General features: G+C 40.7%; 1 protein-coding gene across 1 annotated transcript in view; it reads left to right on the plus strand.

Annotated features, from left to right (window-relative positions):
- Positions 1–26,409, plus strand: part of LOC133977638 (uncharacterized) — a 90,894-nt gene that overhangs the window by 5,546 nt on the left and 58,939 nt on the right. Inside the window, 10 exon segments of the mRNA XM_062415898.1 lie at positions 2,222–2,338; positions 2,977–3,055; positions 3,200–3,428; positions 3,684–3,707; positions 3,836–5,627; positions 5,728–5,972; positions 5,975–6,164; positions 7,236–7,316; positions 25,410–25,505; positions 26,216–26,374. Coding sequence (XP_062271882.1) covers positions 2,222–2,338; positions 2,977–3,055; positions 3,200–3,428; positions 3,684–3,707; positions 3,836–5,627; positions 5,728–5,972; positions 5,975–6,164; positions 7,236–7,316; positions 25,410–25,505; positions 26,216–26,374 — 3,012 coding nt within the window.

Genomic DNA, 26,409 nt, shown 5'->3' on the forward strand with positions numbered 1-26,409 from the left:
ATAGGCCAACCACCTTTAATTTCCGCTTCCTAACTAGCTGTTCAAAAACAATACTCAGTTAATAAGAGTTGGTGTGATTGCATAGAGTCAAGGGAAAGATGTGATCAAATGTGAAATTACTTGTGGTGGTGCAAACTGATGTGTAGATGTGTCCAAATGAGTTTAAAATGTTTTAACTTGAGATGAGGAAAAAGGAGAGACTGACGGCAGACTGAGACAGAGGCTGAACTGAACACAGACACGCGAAGTCAGTGCATATGTTGCTAGTTAGCTTACAGTTAATGTTTGTACAGTTGGTACATTGCTGGGGTGAGTAAACCCCCTGATCCTCATTTTCTCCCTTGTCCAGAGTAGATCAAAGCTCTTGTGGCAACTGATGGATTTCTGCTGTCCATAGGTCTCCAGTTCATAGTTTAAAGTTTAGGTTGCTTTATGCTCCAATAGGTATGAATCTTCCTCTTCAGTTTTATTCTGACATCTCAACTTGTGGTTAATCCTGCATTTATTTGAGTTAACTACTAAGTAAACTATAATCATTTGAGCTGGGAAAAACTAATAAAATATGCCCCATTTACAAAATGATTCATGGTTTCGTGCTTTTTCTAGACAATTAAGAACATGGCTCATAAGTCTCTAATTCTGTCAGAACTAGTCTGGAGGTACTCATCAAAGAACTGCCCTGTTGCTGAAACAGCTGTCCTGTCGCTTGAATCTGTTTTTACTTGTTCCTGCTAGTCTGTCTTTTTTTTATGCCGGTAAATTGTCTTGTTGCTGTGCCTGCCTCAGTGTTCAAGTGTAAGATTGTGTTTCTTACACTTGTTTTTCTTATGTCTGTCTCCATTTATGCAGTTAAATTGCCCTGTTGTGTTATTGTTGTCCTGCTGCTTGTGTTGATTCTTGCTCATATCTGTTTACATCCATTTTTGCTCACATTTGTTCTTGCTTATATCTGCTCCTGTGAAGCTGTTCTGTAACTGTTTGTTTGTAGCTTTGTTCAGTCATAGTTTGCTCTGCTTTTTATTGTGTTCTGCTTATGTCACTCTGTGTTTTATATTTATTGTAACTGACTCATCTTACAATGTTTTAAAGTTGTTTCTTGATTTTAGGCTACCAACTCACACCTGGCCAGGGACATCAGATTAAAAAACTAGCCTTCAGTTCATTTAATGGTTTAATTTGCATTCATGAGTGAAGTATTATATAAATTCCGCCACCAGGTGGTGCTTTAGAGTCAGTAAGAAACGAGTTGTGAAAGTGTCGAGAGAGGAAGAAAACTCATTCAATGTTGTACACAGCATTAGATTATCAATCAATCAATCAATCTTTATTTATATAGCACCAAATCACAACAAAAGTTATCTCACACATAGAGCAGGTCTAGATCGTACTCTTTAATTTAAAGAGACCCAACATTCCTACATGAGCAGCACTTGGTGACAGTGGCAAGAAAAACTCCCTTTTAACGGGAGAACATCTGCCTCGACCGGTTGGAGTAGAGAGGAGAGAGAGGAAGGAGAGGAGAGAGAGAGAGAGAGGAAGGAGAGGAGAGGAGAGAGAGAAAGAGAAGAGAGAGAGGAAGGATAGGAAAGAGAAGCACATTGAAGGTCCGGGACTGGAATCTGTCATCCGGACGTCTACAGGCCCAGATTACCTGTGAGACGAGAAACCACAGACAACTCCGAGGAAGAAGTTTAGCTTATTGAATGCATAAATAGTTCATGAATGTTAATGGGTATAGATGGATGGATAGAGAGAGAGAGAGAGAAGAGGAGAGAGGGGCTCAGTGCATCATGGGAGTCCCCCGGCAGTCTAAGCCTACAGCAGCATAAACTAGGAGCTGGTCTGGCTGGCCATAACTATAAGCTTTATCAAAAAGGAAAGTAGCAGCTAGTTTATTTCATAGACATACTTATATATGCCTATAGTTTATTTAACGGCTGAGTAAACATACTGGTGTACTGGCACAGACTGTCGCCGCTCACTTGATCACTTCCACGTCAAGTCCAGTATTTGGTTCTTTCCCTTTCCGGATGTTTTCCAAAATGTAAATTTGTCTCAAACTTTGTAGAAGTTTTTTTTTTTTTGCACTTCCTGGCCACCGTAAATTCATATTTACATAAATGTTTATTATTATGCACTGTCCCTGATGAAATAAACTAATAAAATAAAATAAAATGAATACAATAAGTTAACTACATGCTTTTTGGCACTTCATTATTAGTATCAGGATGCAGCAGCAGAGAGCAGACTCTCCTGAACCCAGCTGTGTGTCCATGAAGAGTGACGGGTCTATGGATCCTCCTATTAAGTTTAAAGATGGACAACCTGCTGATCACGGGTAAGAATTTTACATTCACTAATTTGTTTAATCATTATGGCAGAACATCTTTAATAATCTTTAATAAGTTGTGTGCAGATTTGAGTCATTAAATGTCCTTAAAGCTACCCTTACCTTTGTTACATTTTTACACATTTTTTTGTTTATGTTAAAATGCTATTAATAAGGTAATGGCACTCTAAAATGTTAGAGAGATCCACCAGGCATAGAAACTAATCATTATTCCATTCTCATAATATTCTGTGAAAACCAATCATATCATTCGGTCAGAATGATATGATTGGCCGAGCGACCTGCCTGTTTTCTCCTTCCGCATTATGTAATCACGTGCGCCCACCCGGTAGAGAGTCTGTTGTGGATCCACTGCATTATAATACATCCATGATCCACGGAGATAGCTGTAAACAGACAGTAGCAACTGACAATGACCGACAAAAGCGGGCCACGGCTTCCACCTCCAGCTGCTCCCACGGGGAAAAAGAAAACTATACATATATAGTGTGCATTCGCGGAGGGGAAGGGAGTGCGGGGGTGGGACATAGGAGGCAGAGGGGTTGTTGCTATTCAAGTTTTTTCAAAGTGCTGTGTGAAATGCAAGAAAGGTAAGAGTAGCTTTAAACATGATGTTTTCTCCACAGAGTTCAGCAGCAGAGCTCAGAGGATCCCAGTGATCAGTCTGCACAGCAGCATCAAACACAACTGGACTCCATATTTATGGTGTGTACATGTACAAACACACCTTTTAATATTACTATTAAGTGTCCATGCTGCTCTGTTAAGACCAGCAGGCCTTCAGACTGACAGATGAATCACATTTTGTATTCTAAATGTTAATATATTCAGTTTATCTTTCTGTTCCAGCTGCTGGAGGAGAAAATCGTCACTTTTGCGAAGAACGAGTTGAAAAAACTTCAGAGGGGTCTGTGTCCAGATTACCCCGAATGCTTAGAGAGTCAGAGTGAGGATGAGGAGGTGTTGGACAGTAAGGAAGAAGAGCTGAGGAGGAGCAGCAGAGAGGCATTGCTGAAGATCACTGTGCACTTCCTGAGGAGAATGGAGCAGGAGGAGCTGGCTGAGCTTCTGCAGAGCAGTAAGAGGATTTTAACAGATTTAACATGATGGAGAGGAAATGTAGGCAACATGGGAGAAGTTTATATTTACAAAAGCTGTGTGGTACACGCACACATCAGGGACAAAAAAATTCACCAGATGCTGGACCAAAGAACCAGGAATGTAAAATTCTCTGCCCTCTGCTCCCAATGCATATATTAGTTTAATGGGGTATCAGGGGAGTGACGTTTCAAACTCTGCTGTAAATATGCTGCACACATCTGCATCAGATCAGAGGCTGTTTGTCCTCCACTGATGCGCTGAATAAAACTGATAGAAGAGGAGAAACTACACAGACACACTTACATGTTCAGATTTCTAGACTTTCTGTAAGATCCACTCACTGATTTAATTTGTTGTTTGTTCATTCAGGAACTCGTGCTGCAGACTGTCGACATAAACTCAAGCGTAACCTGAAGAAGAAGTTCCACTGTCTGTTTGAGGGGATCGCTAAAGCAGGAAACCCAACCCTTCTGAATGAGATCTACACACCGCTCTACATCACAGAGGGAGAGACTGCAGAGGTCAATGATGAACATGAGATCAGACAGATTGAAACAGCAACCTGGAAACCAGACAGACCAGAAACAACAATCAGACAAGAAGAAATCTTTAAAGCCTCACCTGGAAGAGATGAACCAATCAGAACAGTGATGACAAAGGGAGTGGCTGGCATTGGGAAAACAGTCTTAACACAGAAGTTCACTCTGGACTGGGCTGAAGACAAAGCCAACCAGGACATATTGTTCATATTTCCATTCACTTTCAGAGAGCTGAATGTGGTGAAAGAGAAGAAGTACAGCTTGGTGGAACTTGTTCATCACTTCTTTGCTGAAACCAAAGAAGTAGGAATCTGCAGCTTTGAAGAGTTCCAGGTTGTGTTCATCTTTGACGGTCTGGATGAGTGTCGACTTCCTCTGGACTTCCACAACAATGAGATCCTGACTGATGTTACAGAGTCCACCTCAGTGGATGTGCTGCTGACAAACCTCATCAGGGGGAACCTGCTTCCCTCTTCTCGCCTCTGGGTAACCACACGACGCGCAGCAGCAAATCAGATCCCTCCTGAGTGTGTCGGCATGGTGACAGAAGTCAGAGGGTTCACTAACCCACAGAAGGAGGAGTACTTCAAGAAGAGATTCAGAGATGAGGAGCAGGCCAGCACCATCATATCCCACATCAAGACATCACGAAGCCTCCACATCATGTGCCACATCCCAGTCTTCTGCTGGATCACTGCTACAGTTCTGGAGGATGTGTTGAAAAGCAGACAGAGTGGAGGGCTGCCCAAGACCCTGACTGAGATGTACATCCACTTCCTGGTGGTTCAAGCCAAACTGAAGAACCTCAAGTATGATGGAGGAGCTGAGACAGATCCACACTGGAGTCCAGAGAGCAGGAAGATGATTGAGTCTCTGGGAAAACTGGCTTTTGAGCAGCTGCAGAAAGGCAACCTGATCTTCTATGAATCAGACCTGACAGAGTGTGGCATCAATATCAGAGCAGCCTCAGTGTACTCAGGAGTGTTCACACAGGTCTTTAAAGAGGAGAGAGGGCTGTACCAGGACAAGGTGTTCTGCTTCGTCCATCTGAGCCTTCAGGAGTTTCTGGCTGCTCTTCATGTCCATCTGACATTCATCAACTCTGGAGTCAATCTGCTGGCAGAAGATCCAAAGTCTACCTCAGAGAAGTCTAAAACAACAAAAGAGAAATCTGCCATGACACATTTCTACCAGAGTGCAGTGGACGAAGCCTTAAAGAGTCCAAATGGACACCTGGACTTGTTCCTCCGCTTCCTCCTGGGACTTTCACTGGAGACCAATCAGATTCTCCTACAAGGCCTGTTGACAAAGACAAGAAGTAGCTCACAGATTAATCAAGAAACAGGCAGGTACACCAAGAAGATAATTATGGAGACTTCCTCTCCAGAGAAGAACATCAATCTGTTCCACTGTCTGAGTGAGCTAAGAGATCATTCTCTGGTGGAGGTAATTCAACAGTACCTGAGATCAGGAAGTCTCACCACAAAAAAGCTGTCTCCTGCTCAGTGGTCAGCTCTGGTCTACATCTTATTGTCATCGGAAAAAGATCTGAAAGTGTTTGACCTGAAGAAATACTCTGCTTCAGAGGAGGCTTTGCTAAGGCTGCTACCAGTGGTCAAAGCTTCTAATAAAGCTTTGTACGTATACACATACCTGGACAAATTATATGTAACCTTTTCTGTAGGCAAGAAAAAATATTTGCAAACATTTTCTTTTGTATTGTTGATTCCTCTTCAGGTTGAATGGCTGTCACCTATCAGACAGAAGCTGTGAAGCTCTGCAATCAATTCTCAGCTCTCAGTCTTCCAATCTGAAAGAGCTGGACATGAGTAACAACAGTCTGCAGGACTCCGCAGTAAAATGGCTCTCTGCTGGACTGAAGAGTCCACACAGTACACTGAAAACTCTCAGGTCAGGAATGTTGTTGTATTTAAAAGCTGAACATGCAAACTACTTTATGTGTTTAATATGTGAATTGACTGTCTGAAATTTCCCATCAGGCTGATTGGCTGCAACCTGTCAGGAAGAAGTTGTGAAGTCTTGGCCTCAGTTCTCAATTACCAGTCCTCTAGTCTGAGAGAGTTGGACCTGAGTAACAACGATCTGCAGGATTCAGGCATTAAGCTGTTGTCTGCTGGATTGGAGAGTCCACAATGTGGACTGAAAACTCTCGGGTGAGGATTCTGCTGTGTATAAAAGGGGACCTGGAGAATTTGACATTGAGGCTTTCCAAAAAATGTTAATCATTTCTTTCCTTCATTAAACGTGGTATCACACTTAAGGGATTTACTGATGCAGGAGTTTTGGTGTGTGTAGTTAATGGTCATCCTTTTATTCCTCCTGAAGGAAATTTTTGTGGTGGCTGGACATTAGACATGGGAGGTCTGCTCTCTTATTACTGTCTCAAGTTTGTGTGAGTCAGTCACCCAAAGGCTGAGAATCCTCCAGCGACCGTAGAGCATGCGCACCAGAGATTTTTGCCGACTGAGATGGCAAACATTTAGTTAATATAAGAGTGGTATGATAGTGACACAATGTCTGGCTTTGTATTACCAGTTCAAACTAGCTAGCTAGCAGGTAGGATGGGCAAGTCAGTTAACATAGTGTAAATGAGTGTACTGTAGGACACCGGAGTTAGTAAAAGAGTTGCTCATTTCAACACTTATCTTAACCAAGAAATACATGAAACAGAAATGGACTTTTATGCTTCACAGTTTGCTCCTTCATGCACACCTTGTCATGATTAATCCTTCTGAAAGGGACCCTAACATTAACCCCAACTCCAGCTCCAACCACAATCCTGTATATGCTTCATTTTACTTGCACTTTACTATCTGCTGTCATGTAACCAGACTTTCAAAACTTTAGGCTTCAAAAAGTAGGATCACAGGGTACAAATAACACCTGTTGAATGTCAGTCCATCATGGCTCTTAGGTATTCAAGTCATATAAATTTGGATGCATATGCTGGCAATAAGGGAAATGATTAACAAGAATTATCTACATTTCTCATGCAACAAACAAAAAACAGAGGCTCCAGAAGTAAAGACTGAGTTAGTGAAGTGAAACACTGAACTCCAGCACAAGCACAGCTGCCCGACCAACACACACTGTAGCACTTTGCAAAGACAATCCTAATCAGAGAAAAGAAGAAAAAAGAACAAAGAGGTTCTTATTTAATATGGAAAGGTAACATGGAGTCAGTTTTACAGTGATGGTATGGCATTGTTTGTGTTTGTATGCAGGTTGTCAGGATGTCTGATCACAAAGGAAGGCTGTGCTTCTCTGGGCTCAGCTCTGAGCTCCAACCCCTCCCATCTGAAGGAGCTGGACCTGAGCTACAATCATCCAGGAGACTCAGGAGTGCAGCTGCTGAACCAGGATCCACATTTGAAACTGGCCACTCTCAAGTATTACATTACATTCATATGATAGATACTTTTGTCCATAGGCACTTATGAGTACACTCCCAATCCCAGTAAGAGGAAGCGCTAGATGTGATTAAAGACTGTATATGCATCCCTCCCAAACAGACAACTAAGAAAACGTTTAGGGCAACCGTACAGGTACTTTAAAACCCTACTGTATGCATGATTTACTAAGGGAATCTACAGTATGCAAATTAGAAATACAATTTGTTCTGACAGATTTTGATGTAAGATGCCCTTTCAGTTGGTGCTGTGACATCCACTCCAAGATGTCTACCAGCCAAGTAGTGATGTGTACCTCTACATGAGTGTTAGAAATGACAAGAATAGATGTCTTGTCAGTATAGCAGCAGGAGAAGCCATGCTCTGGTATGACGGCACTAAGGGTCCTTGTGTTTAGAAAGAAAAGAAAGTCCCCAACTGAACCTTGAGGAGCCTCTGTTGCCAGGCTGCATTTTTCAGACAATGAAGTTATCTTAAGCTATCTTGTGGCTCATCTCGAAAAACAGCAGACTGAAAGTGTATGAAGCTGAATCTGGTTTTGTTTGTTACTCTAGGGTGGACCATGGGGGAATGCAGAGACTGAGACCTGGCATGAGAAAGTGTGAGTGTGTTTTAACTTTAATTCATGAGAAACAGTTTAAACCAATGATGATATGAGTGATATGCTTGTCAGATGCTAATTTTACATTCTAAAAAATGGCCTAAAGGGATATTTCATGTGGATCCAAAGAAATACCTGAAGACAGAAATGTACTTCTGTGCTCACAGTTCCTCACCGCAATCAACACAAGTTCAAGTACATCTTTGCATGATTAATCCCTCTAAAAGACTGCCCAATCTACACTGTACCCAATATGCATATCCCTCCACTACCCACAGGGAAAAGAAATAAGATGTAAGATGTAATAGAATAATTTAAGTGTTTATTTAACTGTCATTGTTGATTTAAATAAAGTTGTCTTGTTCTCTCCATCAGATGCCTGTGAACTCACACTGGACCCAAACACAGCACACAGAAACCTCAAACTGACCAACAACAACAAAAAAGTGATATTTAGAGAGGTGCAGCAATATCCTTATCACGAAGAGAGATTTGACTTTTGGTCTCAGGTGCTGTGTGAAAATGAGCAGACTGGTCGCTGTTACTGGGAGGTGGAGTGGAGAGGAGATGTTCGCATAGCGGTGACTTACAAAGGAATAAGAAGGAAAGGATATGAAGATGACGGCAAGTTTGGAAAGAATGATCAGTCCTGGAGTCTAAACTGCTCCAGTGGTGGTTACTTCGTTTGTCACGATGGCAGAGAAACCAAAGTCCCTCTCCCCTCTGCCTCTTTCTCAAACAGAGTAGCAGTGTATGTGGACTGTCCTGCTGGCACTCTGTCCTTCTACATAGTCTGCCCTGACACATTAATCCACCTCCACACCTTCTATTGTACATTCACCGAACCTGTCTACCCTGCGTTCGGACTCTGGTTTAGGTGCTCATCAGGGTCTGGCTCCAGTCTCATGTCTGGTTCATTGGTGTCTCTGTGCTCTCTGTAGGAGGGTTTGTGGACAGAAAGACAGAGTCATGACCAGACCATCACACACTGAGTAGGACATTTGTCTCAGGTAATGGTCAGACAAATATTAGCTCTGTGTGACAAAACATTCTCAATGATTTAAATGGGGGTATTTGTGTTGATGCAGTTGACCTGTCAATGCAAAGGGCTCCAGCAAGACAACACAGGGTCGTTGAGAAAGACACTCCATTGTCAAATCACATGCATGCAGGAGCACATTCAGGGGGGATTACTTTTCTATTTGAATGCTTTGTCTATACAGTTTACCTTACTATTATCGCAATGGAATATACAATAGTTGCCAGCGCGATAAGTTTGCAGAGTTCGTAAACTCTTGGCAGCCTGAACGAGGCCTAAGATTGATGTCTGCTGCCTCACCCAGTGCTGGGAAGTTTGAGTGATGACACAATATATTTGGCTCCAGATCGGTAAATATATCAAATCTTCAAGTTTTTCAAATCAGTGATTCAATGTGCCAGCATTTTTTAAAAATTGATTTTTGGAGCCAAGGAAGAATGATTAAAAGTCAGCGCTCAGCTTCAATTGATAATGTTAAAAACCACAAACCAAGCCAGAAATCTTGACGAAAATAAACATGTAGATGCAACGATCAGTTTTTTTAAAAGATTTTTTTTGGCATAGACACTGGAGAGACAGGAAATCATGGGAGAGAGAGGGGGGTATGACATGCAGAAAGGTCCGCCAGCCGGGACTCGAACCAGGGTCCGCTGCGTATGTGGCATGCAGTCTTAACCACTCAACCACCTGTGCCCCCTCAATGACCAGTTTTAATGCTCCACATTTCCGAACGAACTGCCAGAAAACTGCAGGTCTGTTGCAACTCTCAGTTCATTAAATCACAGCTGAAGACTGTCTTATTCTATTCTATTATGATTTTATTTCGAATGTAACACTTTTTAAATTGTATTTAAATGTATTTTTATATTGCCATGTGTTGCCTTTATATTGCCTGTTTTGATGCTGCTATCACTTTGGCTACTAATAAGCTTGCCTTGCCTTGCATATTGGGGTAAAGCATTAAAGTGAGACATTTAAAACTCAATATTAAACAGAGTAGGCATGTTAAGAAGTAGGGGAAACAAAATGGAAAGAGTAATAATAATAATAAGCAGGCTGAGACTTGATGACAGCCACCTTAAAGCTTGTAATGGGAATTCTTATTATTGAATGTATGTTAAAATGATTGTGCTTACATTGTTCTGATGGTAGAACAAGATCGTCCTTTTCACAAGATAATGTATTGCATATAATCTGACAACTTCTCCTGCTCTGGGCTCATTCATGCCATCTCACACTTGAGACAGCAAAGAGTCCGTCTGCAGGCGAACGAATAAACTCAGAAAGACAACAAACGACTTTGTGCTTCTTAATATAAAATTGCCAGAACACGGTACAATTTCATCACAGGAAATAATCCAATGGCCCTTTGCAATTAATACCATGAGGATGAGACAGTTGAGCATATCTTTATAACATGCAGGGAATTTGTTCATCTTAATTAAAAGCAAACCAGTGGGAAAAATGTATTTATCAGCCTCCTATTTGTATCAGAAGATTCAACTAACTGAAAAATTAGCTATACAGATATTGTACAAGGCACTAAAAATAAGTGAAACAATAAAAACTGTATTTGAGCTGTGGTGTGATGATAAGGCTAACAATGTGAGTACTTAATAATAGGTGATTACTTAATATAATAATCTTTATGTGTGGTTTTCTCAGGACCATTTTCTACCTTTACCTGTTAGTTACATCAAGTCTTTATTTAGTTTTTACTACATTTTACAATATTATTAATGAATATTCAAACACAAGTACTATCAAAGCTGCACAATATAACTTTTGTGATAAAGCAGATAAGAGAAAACTAAGAAAAAAATTTGAAAGACAACTTTGTGCCGTGTTTTTTATTTGTGTCATTCAGATTTATATGAAATGAGACTGTTACCTTTTACATGGTTTTTATATGTGAATCAAAGTATTTCCTGTTTGCAGTGAACAGAAGGGCTTATATATGGGTAATTATGTTGGGTTTCATACATCGCTGATAGGAAGGTTTTCTCCTCATCAATCAATCATCAATCTCCTAAGTCTCAGGCAGCTTAAAATCTGACACGTCTGGACTTCCTTCCTGCAACGTCATCATGAAATGATATCTACAGAGAAACCTAACTATTAATGCTTATTAAAGCAAGTCTGTTGAGATTCTCTTGAACCACTGTAGACCTCAGACAAGTTTTAATAAGCTTCAGTTTGGAGGAGTTCCTCCTGCAGCAGCAACTGTCTGTGACAGCGATTCTAAGGGCCACCCACATATCTGGATACATTTCCTTCAGTTTCATCTCCTGTAAGAAAGCCAGAAGTTCTATGGTAGCCATGTTGGCTTTTGGTAAATGTAGGAATGTCTATATCTCCATGCCAGTCCCACTCAGGTATGACTGTCCACCAAAGCTCAGGGTGTTGCTGGGCTTCATTGGGTGGGACAGGGAATTTGAAAGCACCCCAAACATTTCCATGAACAGAGACAATTCTGTTTTCCTCCTGAGGTCAACTGCAACATCCAACTGCACTGACACTGATTGCAATACTTTGCTGAGATGCTGGATTTTAGGGACAGGATTTCATTCCATACCACAGTACAGACTGAAAAGCAGTATGATCCAACATCTTCAGCCAACGATTGTACCTCAGTTTTTTTGACTGGATCTGTGGCTTTATCCCTCACCTCTAAAGGTGCATCTCTGACTTCTAGCACAAATAAAGCTCCAGGATTCCTAATAGTATGGACTCGACTTCCTCTTTCCTTTCATACTGCCACTGTTGTCATAAGACTGCCCTCTACAGTCTTCAGAAGGGAACTCTACTAGTTTCTTCAGAGGGGACAAGAGGTTTTCTAACACTTTATGGCTCAAATCTTGGGCTCCCTTCTAGCGTTTTCTCTTTTACCTTGTTCATCTCTGTGCTAATATCAGACTGTGTGGAGCCAACTTGTACAAAATTAGAAGTACTTATTATTCAAAGGACAGGAGGAGCTGGGGATCAAACCACTGACCCTGTGATTAGTGGACGACTCGCTCTTCCTCCTGAGCTCTTTTTTATGAGGAACCAGAGAACTGAGAGCAGCTGTGTGTGTTGTTGGCTTTTTATTAGAATATTTGATGTGCATTATTTATTTGACTAAATAATTTATTGTTTTGAAATGTTTTATTCCTCCTTTTTCTATTTTATTTGTAATTTATTTTAATTGTTTTATCCAGTTCTTGTTTTATTTTTCAATATATATTTTATTGGTTTTATTACATTTCTCATGTGCATTGGTCTGAAATAGCCTAATTTTTACATTTGTCTCTTATGCAAAGCACTTTAAATTGCACAAATCTGCACGAGAGATGACATACAAATAAAGTTGAAAATTCTGAAAATATGAATTTTTAAAAAACCAACAGCATCAATCCTGTAAATCCAGTTTGGATGTGGGCCTATTTGGTATCGCAACCTCCATCCCTGCACCAACGTATTTGTCCAGCAGATGGCGGCAGAGTAAAACCACAATGCGCCGCTCTGTGTTTTTCTCTCTCTCTCTCTCTGTGTGTGTGTGTGTGTGTGTGTGTGTGTGTGTGTGTGTGTGTGTGTGTGTGTGTGTGTGTGTGTGTGTGTGAGAGAAAGAGAGAGAGAGTGAGAGAGCCTGGAGGCAGCTGCTCTGTGTCTTTAAGGCCGGATCTGAACCCTCTCAGCCGGCTGACTGGTGCCACGCTGCGGCGCCTGCTCAGTGCGCCTCCGCCGCTGTCGCTGCTCGGATCCTGGACCAGGAGCTCCTCTGTCCCGTGCGCTCTGTGTGTGAGTGTGTGTGTGAGTGTGTGTGTGTGCGCTCTCTGATGGTAACCTATGGATTGACGGGAGGGAGGCTATTGTTGTCAGCCCGGTGGTTTGTTCTGCTGGAGCTGCACTTTCACCGGAGAATGCCCAGAGCAGCCGGAGCTGTGTTGCTGCACGGATAGCGCAGAAATACACCCGAGAAACACGGTAATTATTACTATGATTTATCTCCAGTTTCACGTTTATTTCCCCCTGCTGTTGTTTATTATTCTCATTAGAATAAAAAGATCTCGCGTGAAGCTGCAGCGACGTTAAATCACGGCTCATCGTGCAGGAGGCTGCGGGTTTGTTTACCATCAGAAAATGACACTTTGTCCTCTCTAAGCCGGCCAGATCTGAGTGAAACGCGTCTATACCGTCCACAGACTGGACGAGCATCCTGCAGACAGCTCTGCTTGTCCGCTGATGGAAACAGTGATGCAGCAGCAGCAGAAGGCCTGCTGGGAGCTCAGAGCTGCTGCTGCTGCTGCTGCAATAACACTGAAGTTGTTCAACATTGTTTTCTAAGAACAGCTAATATCTCGTTTATAGAAATAGAGCACACATAGTTCAGGGTCAGCTGTAACACATTTAATTATTCATGACAAAAATTAAACCTTTTAGCCTAAAAACCTTATTTGATGAATGATAATTTAGTTCAGGATTTGGGGAAATACACCTCTAAAATACATCAAATGGCATGATAAATGATCTTTAAGAGGTTCCCTGGTTTACCCAAATTCTTACTGTATATATTCCTAAATACATTAAATGTTTGAAATGACCATACAGCTGATCTGAGGTCATGTAATACATCAGCAGATGAATGCTGGACACACACATAGCTGATCTTTGACCCTGAGTCGGCTAATCTGACCACTTCAGAATAACTAAAGGATGCATTATGGATGTATGAGGTTTAAATAAAGGCCATAACTGCATTATTTTTACACATAAATTACTGGTAGATTCATATATTGAGTTTAGGTTCAAAGAGCACATTTAAAAACAATATATGTTGACTAAAATGCATGCAATAACAGATATGTAAACATGTAAAACACCCGTCAATCATATTTGGAGTGATAGCATCATCCAGTCCTGTGTGTTCAGATTTTAAGATAAGATATTCCTTTATTAGTCCCATATTAGTTCCTTTATTAGTTTTGGGGAAATCCTTTGGTTGGATCATCGTCCATGAAGTCTTTCTTGTGAAGTTCAAGTCAAGTATTAAAAATCCTCCACAGATTTATTGTTTCACTTCTGTAATGTTGTCAGATTCAGAATGGACAGTTAAAAAAAAAAACCAAAAAGATCTAAATCAATGCAGCAGAACCAGACACATTGTCTTTCTTCTTCTTTGGCAAAAACTGGCGCATACATTACCCACAATGCAACTCAATCACTGACAGTTCAGTTTCAGATATGAGTATGTTTAGTTGTGGTTCCCCTTCATTCCTATCAAAGTTGCTCAGTGATGCATGAAACCAAAAATATGTCAGCCATGTTTCCCAGAGCGTCTTCATACTTCTGCGTTTTTGGGCCCACAGAGCATGCTCAGTAGAGTCCTTGTCCTAAATTCCTGTTGGCATTTTGTTCACCTAAATAATTTTATCATGTAGCTCCTCCAGGCTTTCTAAATGCTATCTGATTGAATGGTTCAAATTCTGATAACAACAAAACATGTCATTTAGAGAAACATTTATTCACCATTTTACAGCTGTGACTGTGTGCATTGCATGATGGATCTGGAAGTTGTAATTACACAGATTGGCCACTTTGTCTAATTGCAAATTCGGTTCAGATTTTATTTAGGTGGATTAATATCATGAAAAATGACCAAGAATAGTCTGAGCTGCAAACAGAAAATGTATGTTTATGAATGAATCATACAAAAACAAGCATAAACACAGTCTTTTGCTTTGCTTTCAGCTTTTGGGTCCGTTACTTTCATTAGCTTCTTGAATAAAGTAACGTTTGTGTGTCTTTTTTTTTTGCTTTTTTGTTGTAAGTTGTGATGCTAGAAACACAGTTTGTTTCTGAGACTTTTCTCTGAGCAGCCCTAAGCTCAAACTCTGCGAGCACTGTTGGGTTAAAGTGTTTCCGGTAATGAAATAAGTTTGTGGTATTTCCCATTTTGATTGAGGGAGGTTTTTGGCACAGTTTAGAATACACACTCCACTCTGCTGTGAGTCGGACTTTAAGAAGCCAAAGTACTGCCATCAATGTTTTTTTTTTACTTTGTTTATTCATAGACTCTCCTTTGTTAAGGTTGTTGAGGCCACTGAGCTGTCACTTTAATTCACACTTAACGTTTCCTCTGAAGGAGCACTCGTCTCTTTTATGACTCATTTGTATAATCCAAACAGAAGCGTGTAAGTTTGTTCAGATAAGTCAGCTAACAATGCCAAGGGTGTGCACTGTGTAAAATACTGCCATATGATTAGTTACACAAAGCTTTGTTCCTGTGGTTTGATAAGCTGTGGTGCAATATCAAAGTTTCCAATTTTCTTATTGTTGAAATCTTTGAGTATATATATAAAAGGTAAAAAATGACACTTTTCCCACTTTTAACACCTCTGACCGTAAACGACTGTCTCAGGCTCTCTGATGAAGTTTATTTAATGAAGTCAGAACTTCAGATCATTGGAAACCATCTAACTGTGAGTCTGTTAATCTGTCAGGTAGAGTAAAGAGCTGCCGTCCAGTCTCTCTGCTCTCTCTCCCAGTTTGGGCCTCCACCCTTCATACTGGGACTCCTGCCAGAGCTCCTCTGTGATTTACTGCGCTGACCACATGCAGCCGCTGCCATATGCTTCAGATGACAACTCATATTTAAAGCTTCTGCAGGCAATCAGCTTTTCTTTTTGAGCCTTTGCATCTGATCTGTTAGATTCTATGTTATATACATCTACCACTATAAACAAGCTTCATCCAGATGTTTGATGCTGTAAATGTCAGCTGGCAGAACTGAAGTCCAATCTTTGTTTGATCAAAACATTACACGCCCAGAGTCAAAGTATCTGAACTATCTCAAATATCTCAAATATCTATCAAGTGATCTGTGGCTATTCTGGTGCTGATGTTTGTAAAAAGAACTGATCAACACCAGGACTGACCCCACCAAAGAATTTCCTAGTCGACTACTAGACGTTGCTTCAATCCATTAGCTGACCAGCTGTTGCATGTTTATGATGTTAATTTAAGTATTTAAATATATATATTTTTGGGGGCATCAGGAAATGGTTTCAGTTTGCCTTCAAAAGATACATTTTACAAACACATGCACAAAGTGAGCCGCCTGTTAACAACAACGCTAACAGAACGAGCATGAATTATTCTGAATGTGTTGGAACAACCAGCAAGAAGACTTAGTTCCCTTTTTCGGTTTTCCAGCAGCCAACTGATATTTCCAGAGGAATCAGTGCTTTTGTTATCACAGTGGACCGGGTCACTACAATTGCCCCCTAATTTTAATCCCATGATTACTATTGTAGCCACGACGACGAAGGTGGCCTAACTTTAACCGACACCACATGTTTCTCTAACCTTAGAGTCATAATTTTAACCCACGACCATCATCTTTCCTTAAACCTTACCTCATAAAACATCATTATTGTTTAACAGTGACGTGTGACAGTTTTTCGAAAGCACATGCAGACGATGTTGTCCTGCAGATTTCTGCAGATAGGGGGCGCCAGATTAGAAAACGGAATTATGTGTTGTTCTAGGAGTCACATGGTGAAATCATGTATCTACTGGATTTATGGCACAAATGAAAAGTTTGACATGATCTAAAGACCATTTTTAAGCAAAGCGAACACAGTCATGCAGACATTAAATTACACATTGTAGTCATTTATCAAGCAAAGAGCCAAATATTCTCTGGTTCCAGTTTCGTTATGGACAGTTGGTTGGAAAAAAACAAGACATTTAAAGACCTCTGGGAACTTGTGTTGGACAGACTGACATTATCATTTCTAAGGCCGTGGCTAAAAATAAATCAGCCTGATGTATCAGTCTGGCAGCAGTGTAGCAGTGATGATGATGATGATGATGATGATGATGATGATGATGATGAAGCTCCTCCATCTTCCTCACTGGGCTTTAAATGTGTCACTGACCGTCTACCAGATGGAAGCGTGCATCTTCCACCTTAATGAATTATTTAACCTGGTTAACCCACATTCACACACAGACGCTGCACAGATCAAGCTTCATTTCATGGTTGTTTTAACTTTAAATGTTTTTATGCATGCTTCAGTTTCAAGCATACCACTGTTTTTATATGCTTTTAAAAGTTTATTTTGTGTTTCTGCATGCCCATATTCTACGTTGGTTTGAATTTATTAACATTTGTGGTAAAGCTTGTTCTGTGCAGGTTGTTTTATGACATGTAAGTGCAATTATTAGAAATGGAAACAAAATGCTGCCCTGTTGAACTGCATTATTCACATTAAACAGGACTAATTCAGAGTTTTCCCTAAGTTAGACCAGTTCATTTTCCCTGCACTTACGCTACTATCCACAGATGATAACACAGATAGATTGTCTAAATATAACTATGTAGTAAAGAGTATATGATCAGTAGTGGCCAGATTGTAATTAATCTCCATGGCATGTAAAGAGCCATCAGCTGTGCATGTGTAGTGATCAAAAGCATGAGGTTGTGTGCCAACATTCTTCACTGATATAAGGGTTAGTAGTAACTGATATAAGTGTAGCTATAATCAGAGATAAGGATTTTTTCTAGAGAGGATCAAAACACCATCAGAGAAAAACTGCATTAAGGGATTAGCAAATAAAAAGTTAACATCAAATATGTCAGCGTTCGTACCTCCAACAACTTTCTAAGCAGGTGGAAGCGATGTTCTGAATGAATGACATGACACATGCCAATCTATTGCGATATTCATCCTAATTTTGGTAACACTCACATGGTGTACAAATGTTTAAAATGATGAACTTTTGGTCATTACAATTCAATTATGTTCCGAAAGCCCAATAAACATTTAGTCTAACCAAAATAACCAGCTGATCTTATTCCATAAAATGGCATTTTCCATTTTTTTTTAACCTGGTATTGGCCTACATTAGTGCTGATGTCAGAAGTGGATTCACCAACTATTATGAATCTAAAATGGCTCCAATTTTTTAAAGTGTCTGATTTCTTTCGACCTCTGTGACAGTTAACTGAACATCTTTGGGTTGTGGACTGTTGGTCGGGAATAAAGAAGACGTCTAAGGTTGCATCTCAGGTTTTGTGATACATTGGCGTTGACATTGATCACCATTTTCTGATATTCTACAGACCAAATGATTCATTAATTAATCAAGTAAATTATATATTGATTGATAATGAAAATAATGGTTGGTTTTTAGGTAAAAAAAAAAAAAACTGATATTGAACTTGTAATATGAATTATTAGTTACATCACCTTTCACTTGATGATCAGGTTGCAGGCAGCTGTGACGTCTGATTTGTTACAGGAACAATCAATCAGAGTGATTCCTGGCATTAACCCTCCTGTTGTCCTCTGGTCAAGGAAGGACAGGAGGAAGGGAGGATAGAAGGAAGGAAAGAAGGAAGGAAGGAAGGAAAGGAGTAAGGAGGGGGGGAAGGAGGAAAGAAGGAAGGAAAGGAGTAAGAAGGAAGGAAGGAAGGAAAGGAGTAAGAAGGAAGTAAAGGATAGAAGGAAAGGAAGGAAGGAAAGGAGTAAGGAGGAAAAGAGGAAGGAAGTAAGGAGAGAAAGAAGGAAGGAAGGAAGGAAGGAAAGGAGTAAGGAGGGAGAGAGGAAGGAAAGGAGGGAGGGAAGAAAGACACATGGAAGGAAGGAAGGAAGGAAAGAAAGAAAGAACAGTCAAAAGAGATGGGGTCAATGTGACCCAAGGGGACAACAGGAGGGTTAAACAGAGGCATGTTATTGTTGATAAGGTTTCAGGTACAAAGCATAGCTACAGCTCCAAGGTCAGCTGCTTTTTCTGAATCCAATGACCATTAAACTTTAAACCGGCAAAGGAACCTTGTAGGCTTTTATGGGACCACGCTGCTGTACTTTCATGCTTTTAGATAACCACCCATGCAAACTTAAAATCCACCTATCGCTTGACTTCAGCGCAGCCTCGTGTCCAGCTGTCTGCGGATCTCTTTGTTCCCATTTCTTCCTGCTTTGGGAATAACACACTTTCAATGCCTCATCCCGATTTGGAGATATATTCTTAATCCAGATGGTTTGCGTGTCCTGTGGCGTGTTTACAGTAGATTAACAGTCCGGGACCTGCCACTGGTGTAGATCCCTCCAGAGAATGCAGATTAAGTGGGATTAATACCCTTGCCGCTTTGTTTGGTGATGATTTAGCAGCAACCCTCCGACTCCAGCTGGGATTGTATGCATTGGTTTAAAAAGATATAAAAATGGTCCAGATAGATATTATGATATCATAACCCAACTTGTCATATTGTATCATGTATTATGACCTCCAGCGTTCTATATATTATACATTGTCAGTCGCTAAAATAGCAGAAAAGACGCTAACCCAAAAGTGGAGTGACTTACTAAAAAACATCCCTTCTCTCTGAATTCTGGGATTTGTAGATAAACACGATCAGGCAAGATATAAGAGGTCTCCACGGAATTCACAACATCATGACTGAAGTGACAGAAATCATCAATATTCATGACATGCTACATTAATGTCTGGTTTCCTGGTGTCCCAGTACCTCAGTGTTGGTGTGAGGCAGATGTCCTGTAGGAGGCTGGTGGGTGAAGGGGTGAAAGGGGGGGATGGGTGGTACAGTCATATGAACACTGGCAGGTTGATTGTTCCCAGGAGGCTTATATTACTGCAGCCTGCACCAGACACAGCTCTCTCTTTTTGTCTGATGGACAAACCTGCAGTTCGCTGCCCACTCATAACCTGGATCAAAACCTCTGAGATCAAGCCAACATCTCCAATTTTGTTGGGTTCTCAGAGCGATAGTGTTCCTCTCATATGTTGGATGTTTTCCCCTTGAATGTTGGACACAAACTGAGTTGTTCTGAATTCCCATTTCAACAATAACCTCATTGTTACTGAATGTAGAAACACAGGACAATCAGATAATGTACCAATCACATGGGTTTATTCTATATTCATCCGTTTTAAATGTTTCATCTTAGTTTCTGAGAAATCATTTCTTGTAGTATTTTTAGCCGTCCGCCAAAAAATGGACAAAACAGGATTCATCTGAAGCTACAATGAAATAGTTGAGACTAGTGGTCATAACTTACACCTACAGGATTGTTGTATTATCCAGGAGAGGTTGGAGGTGAGAAAGCAGTCAGGGTTGGAACTTATCTCTCTAGCTTTATTTTTTCTTGACATGATTTCTGTCACTTTTTATATGAAACACTATGAATGTCTACCAGGAGAGACTGTCTGAACATGTTCTCTGTTATCCTCAAATTTAACAAGTCCTCCCAATTAAATGACTAAATATATGGTTTGACCATGTGACTCAAGAATGACTCCAGAGCGACACATAGGAGTGTCCTCTAATCTGCTGACTCTATCAGCAGTACTGACAATAATGATGTTTTATTATGTGACAACGCAGTGGTTAGGGTCTGGTTAGGTTTAGGGAAAGATCATGATTTGGGTTAAAATGATCATGTTATTAAGGTTAGAGAAACATGTGTGGAAGATGTGGTTCCTTTAAATTTAGATGGGAAACGGGAAATAAACAGCAGCCTTCCATGGCAAAGTGTGATGTTTTGTTGACATCCACCTCGACCCTGTCCATCTGCGGAATTTGTCGCTATATACATCGACATCATTTGATTTCCTCTTCCTTTACAGTCATTATTCCTCAGAGTGCTAGATGGCTTCTGTCGCTTCAATGAAAATATGTGTTGTTTTGGACCACTGGCATGTAGACTTACTTTGCTGTTTTTGAGGACAGTCTCGTATTTAAACAGTATTCCCCCCCCCCCCCCCCCCCCCCCTCTTTTACAGCCTGCTTTTCATTTTTAGATGTTGCCGTTTGGAACAACACCCATTGTGACTGACCATAAACCGACCTTAAAGGGCCAGTGTGTAGGATTTAGTGGCGTGTGGCGGAACAGACTTGGCAGAAATTGAATATAATATTCATAAGTATGTTTTAAACAGTGTAAAATCACCTGGAAACAAGAATGTAAAAGTTTTATCGTACAAGGAGCCCTTTATATCTACATAGGAAGTGGGTCCTCTTCCATGTTGCACCCATAGACTGTATATAAGAAACATCTGTGACGTCACCCATTGGTTTGTGGACTGCTGCTCAGAAGCCAATAGTATCGGATCTGAGCAGCGCCATCTTGAAAATGTCCCAAATGAACATCATACTGCATTGAAGAAGGCTTTAAACTAGCGATTGAGACCATAAACACATTTTGAAAACGTTTACTGAGGTTAGAAATCAAGTGAGAAGTTGGTGAATTCTCCATTGACTTGTATAGAGACGGAAGTCCTTTTGACACCAAAACGGTCGCCCCCTGGTGGCCTTTTGATAGAATGCAGTTTTAAGTTACTTCCGCGTTGGCCTCATTTCAGAGGACCGGAGCTCCCCGCCTGGTTGCACCGCCATGTTTCTACTGTAGCCTAGAACGGACAAACCAAACACTGGATCTAGAGAGGGCCTTTTGGGTTTTTCGTGAATTTCACAGCCAACACAGATTCTCCTACATGCTTGGAAGGGAAAGGGAGGGTTATTCATTTGGTTTTAATGTGCAACCTCACCACTAAATGCCACAAAATCCTTTAACACTTCCGTAACCAGCAGCTCTTTACACTTTGCAACTCTTGCCCCAAATTAAAACAGTTCTGTGTGGATTAATTATCCTGAGTAACTGAAGACATTGTTGTTACATAGCAGTTGAGGTTTTAAAGTATCATTTTTCAATGCTTTCAGCAGCATAAGCTAAATTCCCAGTAACTATTATTTGCCATCTGAGGAAACCTTGAATGCATTTTCTAAAGCTGATTCTTACATTCCCCGTGATCAGCTGTGATCGTTCTTAGCGATGAAGTCATTTCACAGGAAAGTGTGTTTCAGCTTTCTGCCAGCTCATCCTGTTGGTGTAACCACCGTTCGCCCACATTAAATCAGTGGTGTGCTTTTTTGTTGTTTAGAGTCATCTTGTGTGTTGTTTTTGTTTTTCCTCTCCTTCTCACAGTTCTTTCTTCTTTCTCTCTCTGCAGATATTGACATGAAGAAAGATATTGAGACTCTAATAGCAGAGGAACGTGCTGACATCATCTTGAAATATGCTACGGTGAGTTTCTGCTTCCAACAAACAAACACAGTCTCTGTTTTATTTGGTCCAGATGGATTATGCGGTCAAAGGTTTTCTTGAGTATCTTTTCAGCTTCATACCAGAACACAGATGTATTTCACTCAGTTGGATACTTTACTCATTTAAAGCAACAGTAAAGATAATTGCTTTTCTCTTTATATGTTAATTTATCCCTCCAGCTCCTCTTAACTGTTACTGTTCATCTTGCTTTCATTGGTAATAAACATGTTGTTGAGTGAAAACACAAATGATAGCTAACGGATGCTTTTCAGTGTGTCGACAGCACAGCTACATTCTCTCCTGTGTTGTGTGTTATTCGTCTGTAGGAAGAAGAGTTCACACTCAGTTGATTTTGCGGTCAAAAAAACCGACAGGCACTCTGAGATGGACGAAAGCGTGAATTCAAATGTGTGCTGTGAGCTTTGTGTGCAGTGAATTTCTGCATGTGAGGAGGACAATACAGTGTGTTTAAATATGTGGGCGGATGTGAGCGTGCTGCCAAAGTGCATTAATAACATGTTGTGTAATAATATGTTTCTGTCTGTGGTTTGACGTGATTGGAGAATGATGACCGGAGATATTAAATCTGACTGAAACTGAAACTAACATTAAAACCAGGCATGAAAAACATTCTACTAAAGTGAAAAATACTGAAACTCAGTGGATACGATGACGTCTGCCTCCTCCACGATCAAACATCAATGCTCCTGTACACAATGTGTAACGTTTAAGTGAACAAAAAACTAAAACAATCACTATGTTTTTCCGATAATCACTCACACTGAGTATCCTAACCTTCATGTCGTCCTCCCGGGCCAAATTGACCCCGTCTGTTTTAACTGTTCCTTCTTTCCTCCCTTCCTTCCATCTGTCCTTCCTCCCTCCTTCTCTATTTCTTTCCTTCCTCTCTCTTTCCTCCCTTCCTTCTTTCCTTCCTCCATCCCCCTTTCTTCCATCCTTCTGTCCTTCCTTCCTTCCCCTCCTTTTTTCCTTCCTGCCTTCCTTCCTTCCTTTCCTTGCTCCCTTCCTTCTTTCATTCCTCCATCCCCCTTTTCTACCATCCTTCTGTCCTTCCTTCCTTCCCTCCTCCCTTCCTTTCCTTCCTTCCTTCCTTCTTTCCTCCCTCCCTCCCTCCTTTTCTCTTTCTTTCCTCCCCCTACCTTCCTCCCTTCCTTCTTTCCTCTGTCCTTCTTTCCTTCCTTCCTCCCTTCCTCTTTTCCTTTCTCCCTCCCTCCCTCCTTCCTTCTTTCCTCCCTCCCTCCTACTTTCCTTCGTTCCTACCTTTCCTTCTTTCCTCCATCCTTCCTTCCTTCCTTCCTTCTTCCTCCCTTCCTTCTTTACTTTCCTTCTTTCCTTCCTTCCTCCCTTCCTTCCCTCTTCCCTCCCTTCCTTCCTTCTTCCCTCCTTTCCTTCCTCCCTTCCTTCCTTGACTCGAGGACAACAGGAGGGTTAAAGCGTGACAACATGTTGATGCATCAGTTTAGTGAAAATCGGAGCAACAATGTGCACCCTAGTAAATGTGAAAACTATTGCAAGAACTGCAGATCCTAGCGACATCACTTCCTGTCTAGCCTCTGTTCCACTAGCTTCTGTAACTCAATGCAATCTCTTATTTAATGAGAATTTGAAGCGTGTTCCTGGAGTTTTCCTTTCTTCACTCTAAGACAGAGGTGTCAAACTCATTTTCATTCAAGGGCCACATACACACCAATTAGATCTCATGTGGGCCGGATCATTAAAAATATGGAAGGAAGGAAGGAAGGAAGGAAGGGAGGAAGGAAAGATGGAAGGAAGGAAGAAAGGGAGCAAGGACAGAAGGAAGGAAGGAAGGAAGGAAGGGAGGAAAAGAAGACAGGAAAGAAAGATGGAAGGAAGGGAGGGAGGAAAAGAAGATAGGAAAGAAAGATGAAAGGCAGAAAGGGAGCAAGGACAGATGCAAGAAAGGATGGAAGGAAGAGAAAGAAGAGAGGAAGGAAAGTGGGCCGGATTGCACTCCTCGGTGGGCCGGTTCTGGCCCGTGGGCCGCATGTTTGACACCCCTGCTCTAAGACAACTCTGCTCCAATACAGCAGCTGCTATCAGTGCGTTTGCATCCACTTAAGTCATTTTGATTTCTTAACAGTTATTTAAACAAGACTCCTTGTCTCTGTAATTGGGTGTAGGAGGAAAGATAAACATGATTCCCTCAGGTAGTTTTCAGGGGAATTTTGTGGGGAATTTTTTTGGAAGTGGACAGGGACAATTTAGTTTGCAGAGTCTTGCGGAGGGGAGTGACCGTTCCTGGTATCTGTGAATCTGACGAAACAGTCTGGCACACTGTCAGTGAAACACCTATCAAAGGAGCTATTTCCTTTCATAGTGCAGTTTTCCAACATCTTTTCATTACATTTGTGGTGTTAAACTAATGTGGTTTATTGGTGCATCCTTAAAATTTGTATAAAAACAGGTGAAAGGAAACAGATATATAGATCCTAGCTGTGAGGGTTGTGTAGCACACACACATTAGTTATCTTGTAATTCATTTTAAAAAAAAGACAAGCATTTTTTGCATTTAATCAATTATTAATTAGCTCTGCCAGACAATGGTGAAGTATTTAGTGAATATTTAATACCTCACACTGCACCGACCCCCAGCACTACGACACAAGACCGGCAGACCACGAACCAAAAACACTGATGTTGGTCAGTAAACGACACTTTGATTGAGTTCCTCTCCACCAAGGCTGCAACTCATGATTATTTTCCTTTTGTATTAATCTATCAATTACTTTCTGGATTAATTGGTAAGTAGTTTGGTCCAGAAGGAGAAGTGTTGATGACCATTTCCCAAAGTTGCAACCTAAATTGTCTTATTTTTGCTCGACCAACAGTTGGAACATTTTAGGCCTGCAACCAACCATTATTTTCAAATTTGATTTATCAGACAATCATTTTCTCAATTAATCTATTAGACTATTGATATGTTAAATGTCCGAAAATCATAAAAAATGTCCATGTCTGTTTCCCAAAACCCCAAGATAAATCCTCTAAATCGTCATTGGGACCAACCAACAATCCAAAACCCAAATATGTTGAAAAAAACTACCTTTGAGAAGCAGGAACAAGAGAATTTTTAACATTTTTCTCTTTAAAAATGACTCAAAACAAATATTTGATTATCAAAATAGTTGCCAATTAAGTTTCAGACTAATCGATTAATCGACTATTCTCTGCTTCCAGTCCACCAGTCTGAGAGATCTGGACCTGAGTAACAACAACCTGCAGAATTCAGGGGTGAAGATGCTGTCTGTTGGACTGGAAAGTCCAGACTGCAAACTGGAAACTCTCAGGTTAATTGTATTATTATAAAACAATGCCCCACCCTCCCCCTACCCCCGAGTTTGAAATATCAAGTATCAAATAAGTTAAATTCTGTTCATGCTAAAATGTGAGTCAGAATATACAGTATGTATATGTCATTTAATGTTAATTGAAGACTTGGTGGACATACAGAAAAAAAAGGAGTGTTATGGTAAATCAGCTGCACTTACAAAGCACCTTGCTAGTCACACACATTTATAAACTGATGGGAGAGGCTGCCATGCAAGCTGCTAACCTGTTTCTAATCATGCACACATACATTGCCCACATACCAATGGCACAGCCTTTGGGAGCTGTTTTGGGGTTCAATATTTTGCCAAGGGATTGAACCTCTTGAGCCCCAGAAACACACAACACAGAATAAGGGTAATTTCCTCTACATGCAGGTGATTATATCAAGCGGACCTGCTCAGGAAATGTTGCACATGGTTTTATTTAGATTTAACTTTTTTTTGGAAAATACTACAAATTAAATGAAATCAGAAATATGACGCTAAATTTGCTAATTAAATTACATCAGTAAATCACTGGAATGACAAATATGAACAAACATAAACCATCAGTAAAGCTGATCTTCTTAGCACCTTTTAAATATGCTTTGGAGCCATACATGTAAAGGCATTTCTTCTGTCAAAGTAAAAACAGGATTCAATCTTAAACTCATCATCTGTGTGTTCAGTCTGTCAGGATGTCTGATCACAGAGGAAGGCTGTGCTTCTCTGGCCTTAACTCTGAGCTCCAACCCCTCCCATCTGAGAGAGCTGGACCTGAGATACAATCATCTAGGAGAATTAGCAGAGAAGGTGCTGTCTGCTGGATGGAAACTGGACGCTCTCAGGTATGGACAGAAGGACAAAGACTCTGACTAACTGA

Source organism: Scomber scombrus, chromosome 1 (assembly GCF_963691925.1).
Source record: "Scomber scombrus chromosome 1, fScoSco1.1, whole genome shotgun sequence".
In the NCBI taxonomy this organism is placed as follows: Eukaryota; Metazoa; Chordata; class Actinopteri; order Scombriformes; family Scombridae; genus Scomber; species Scomber scombrus.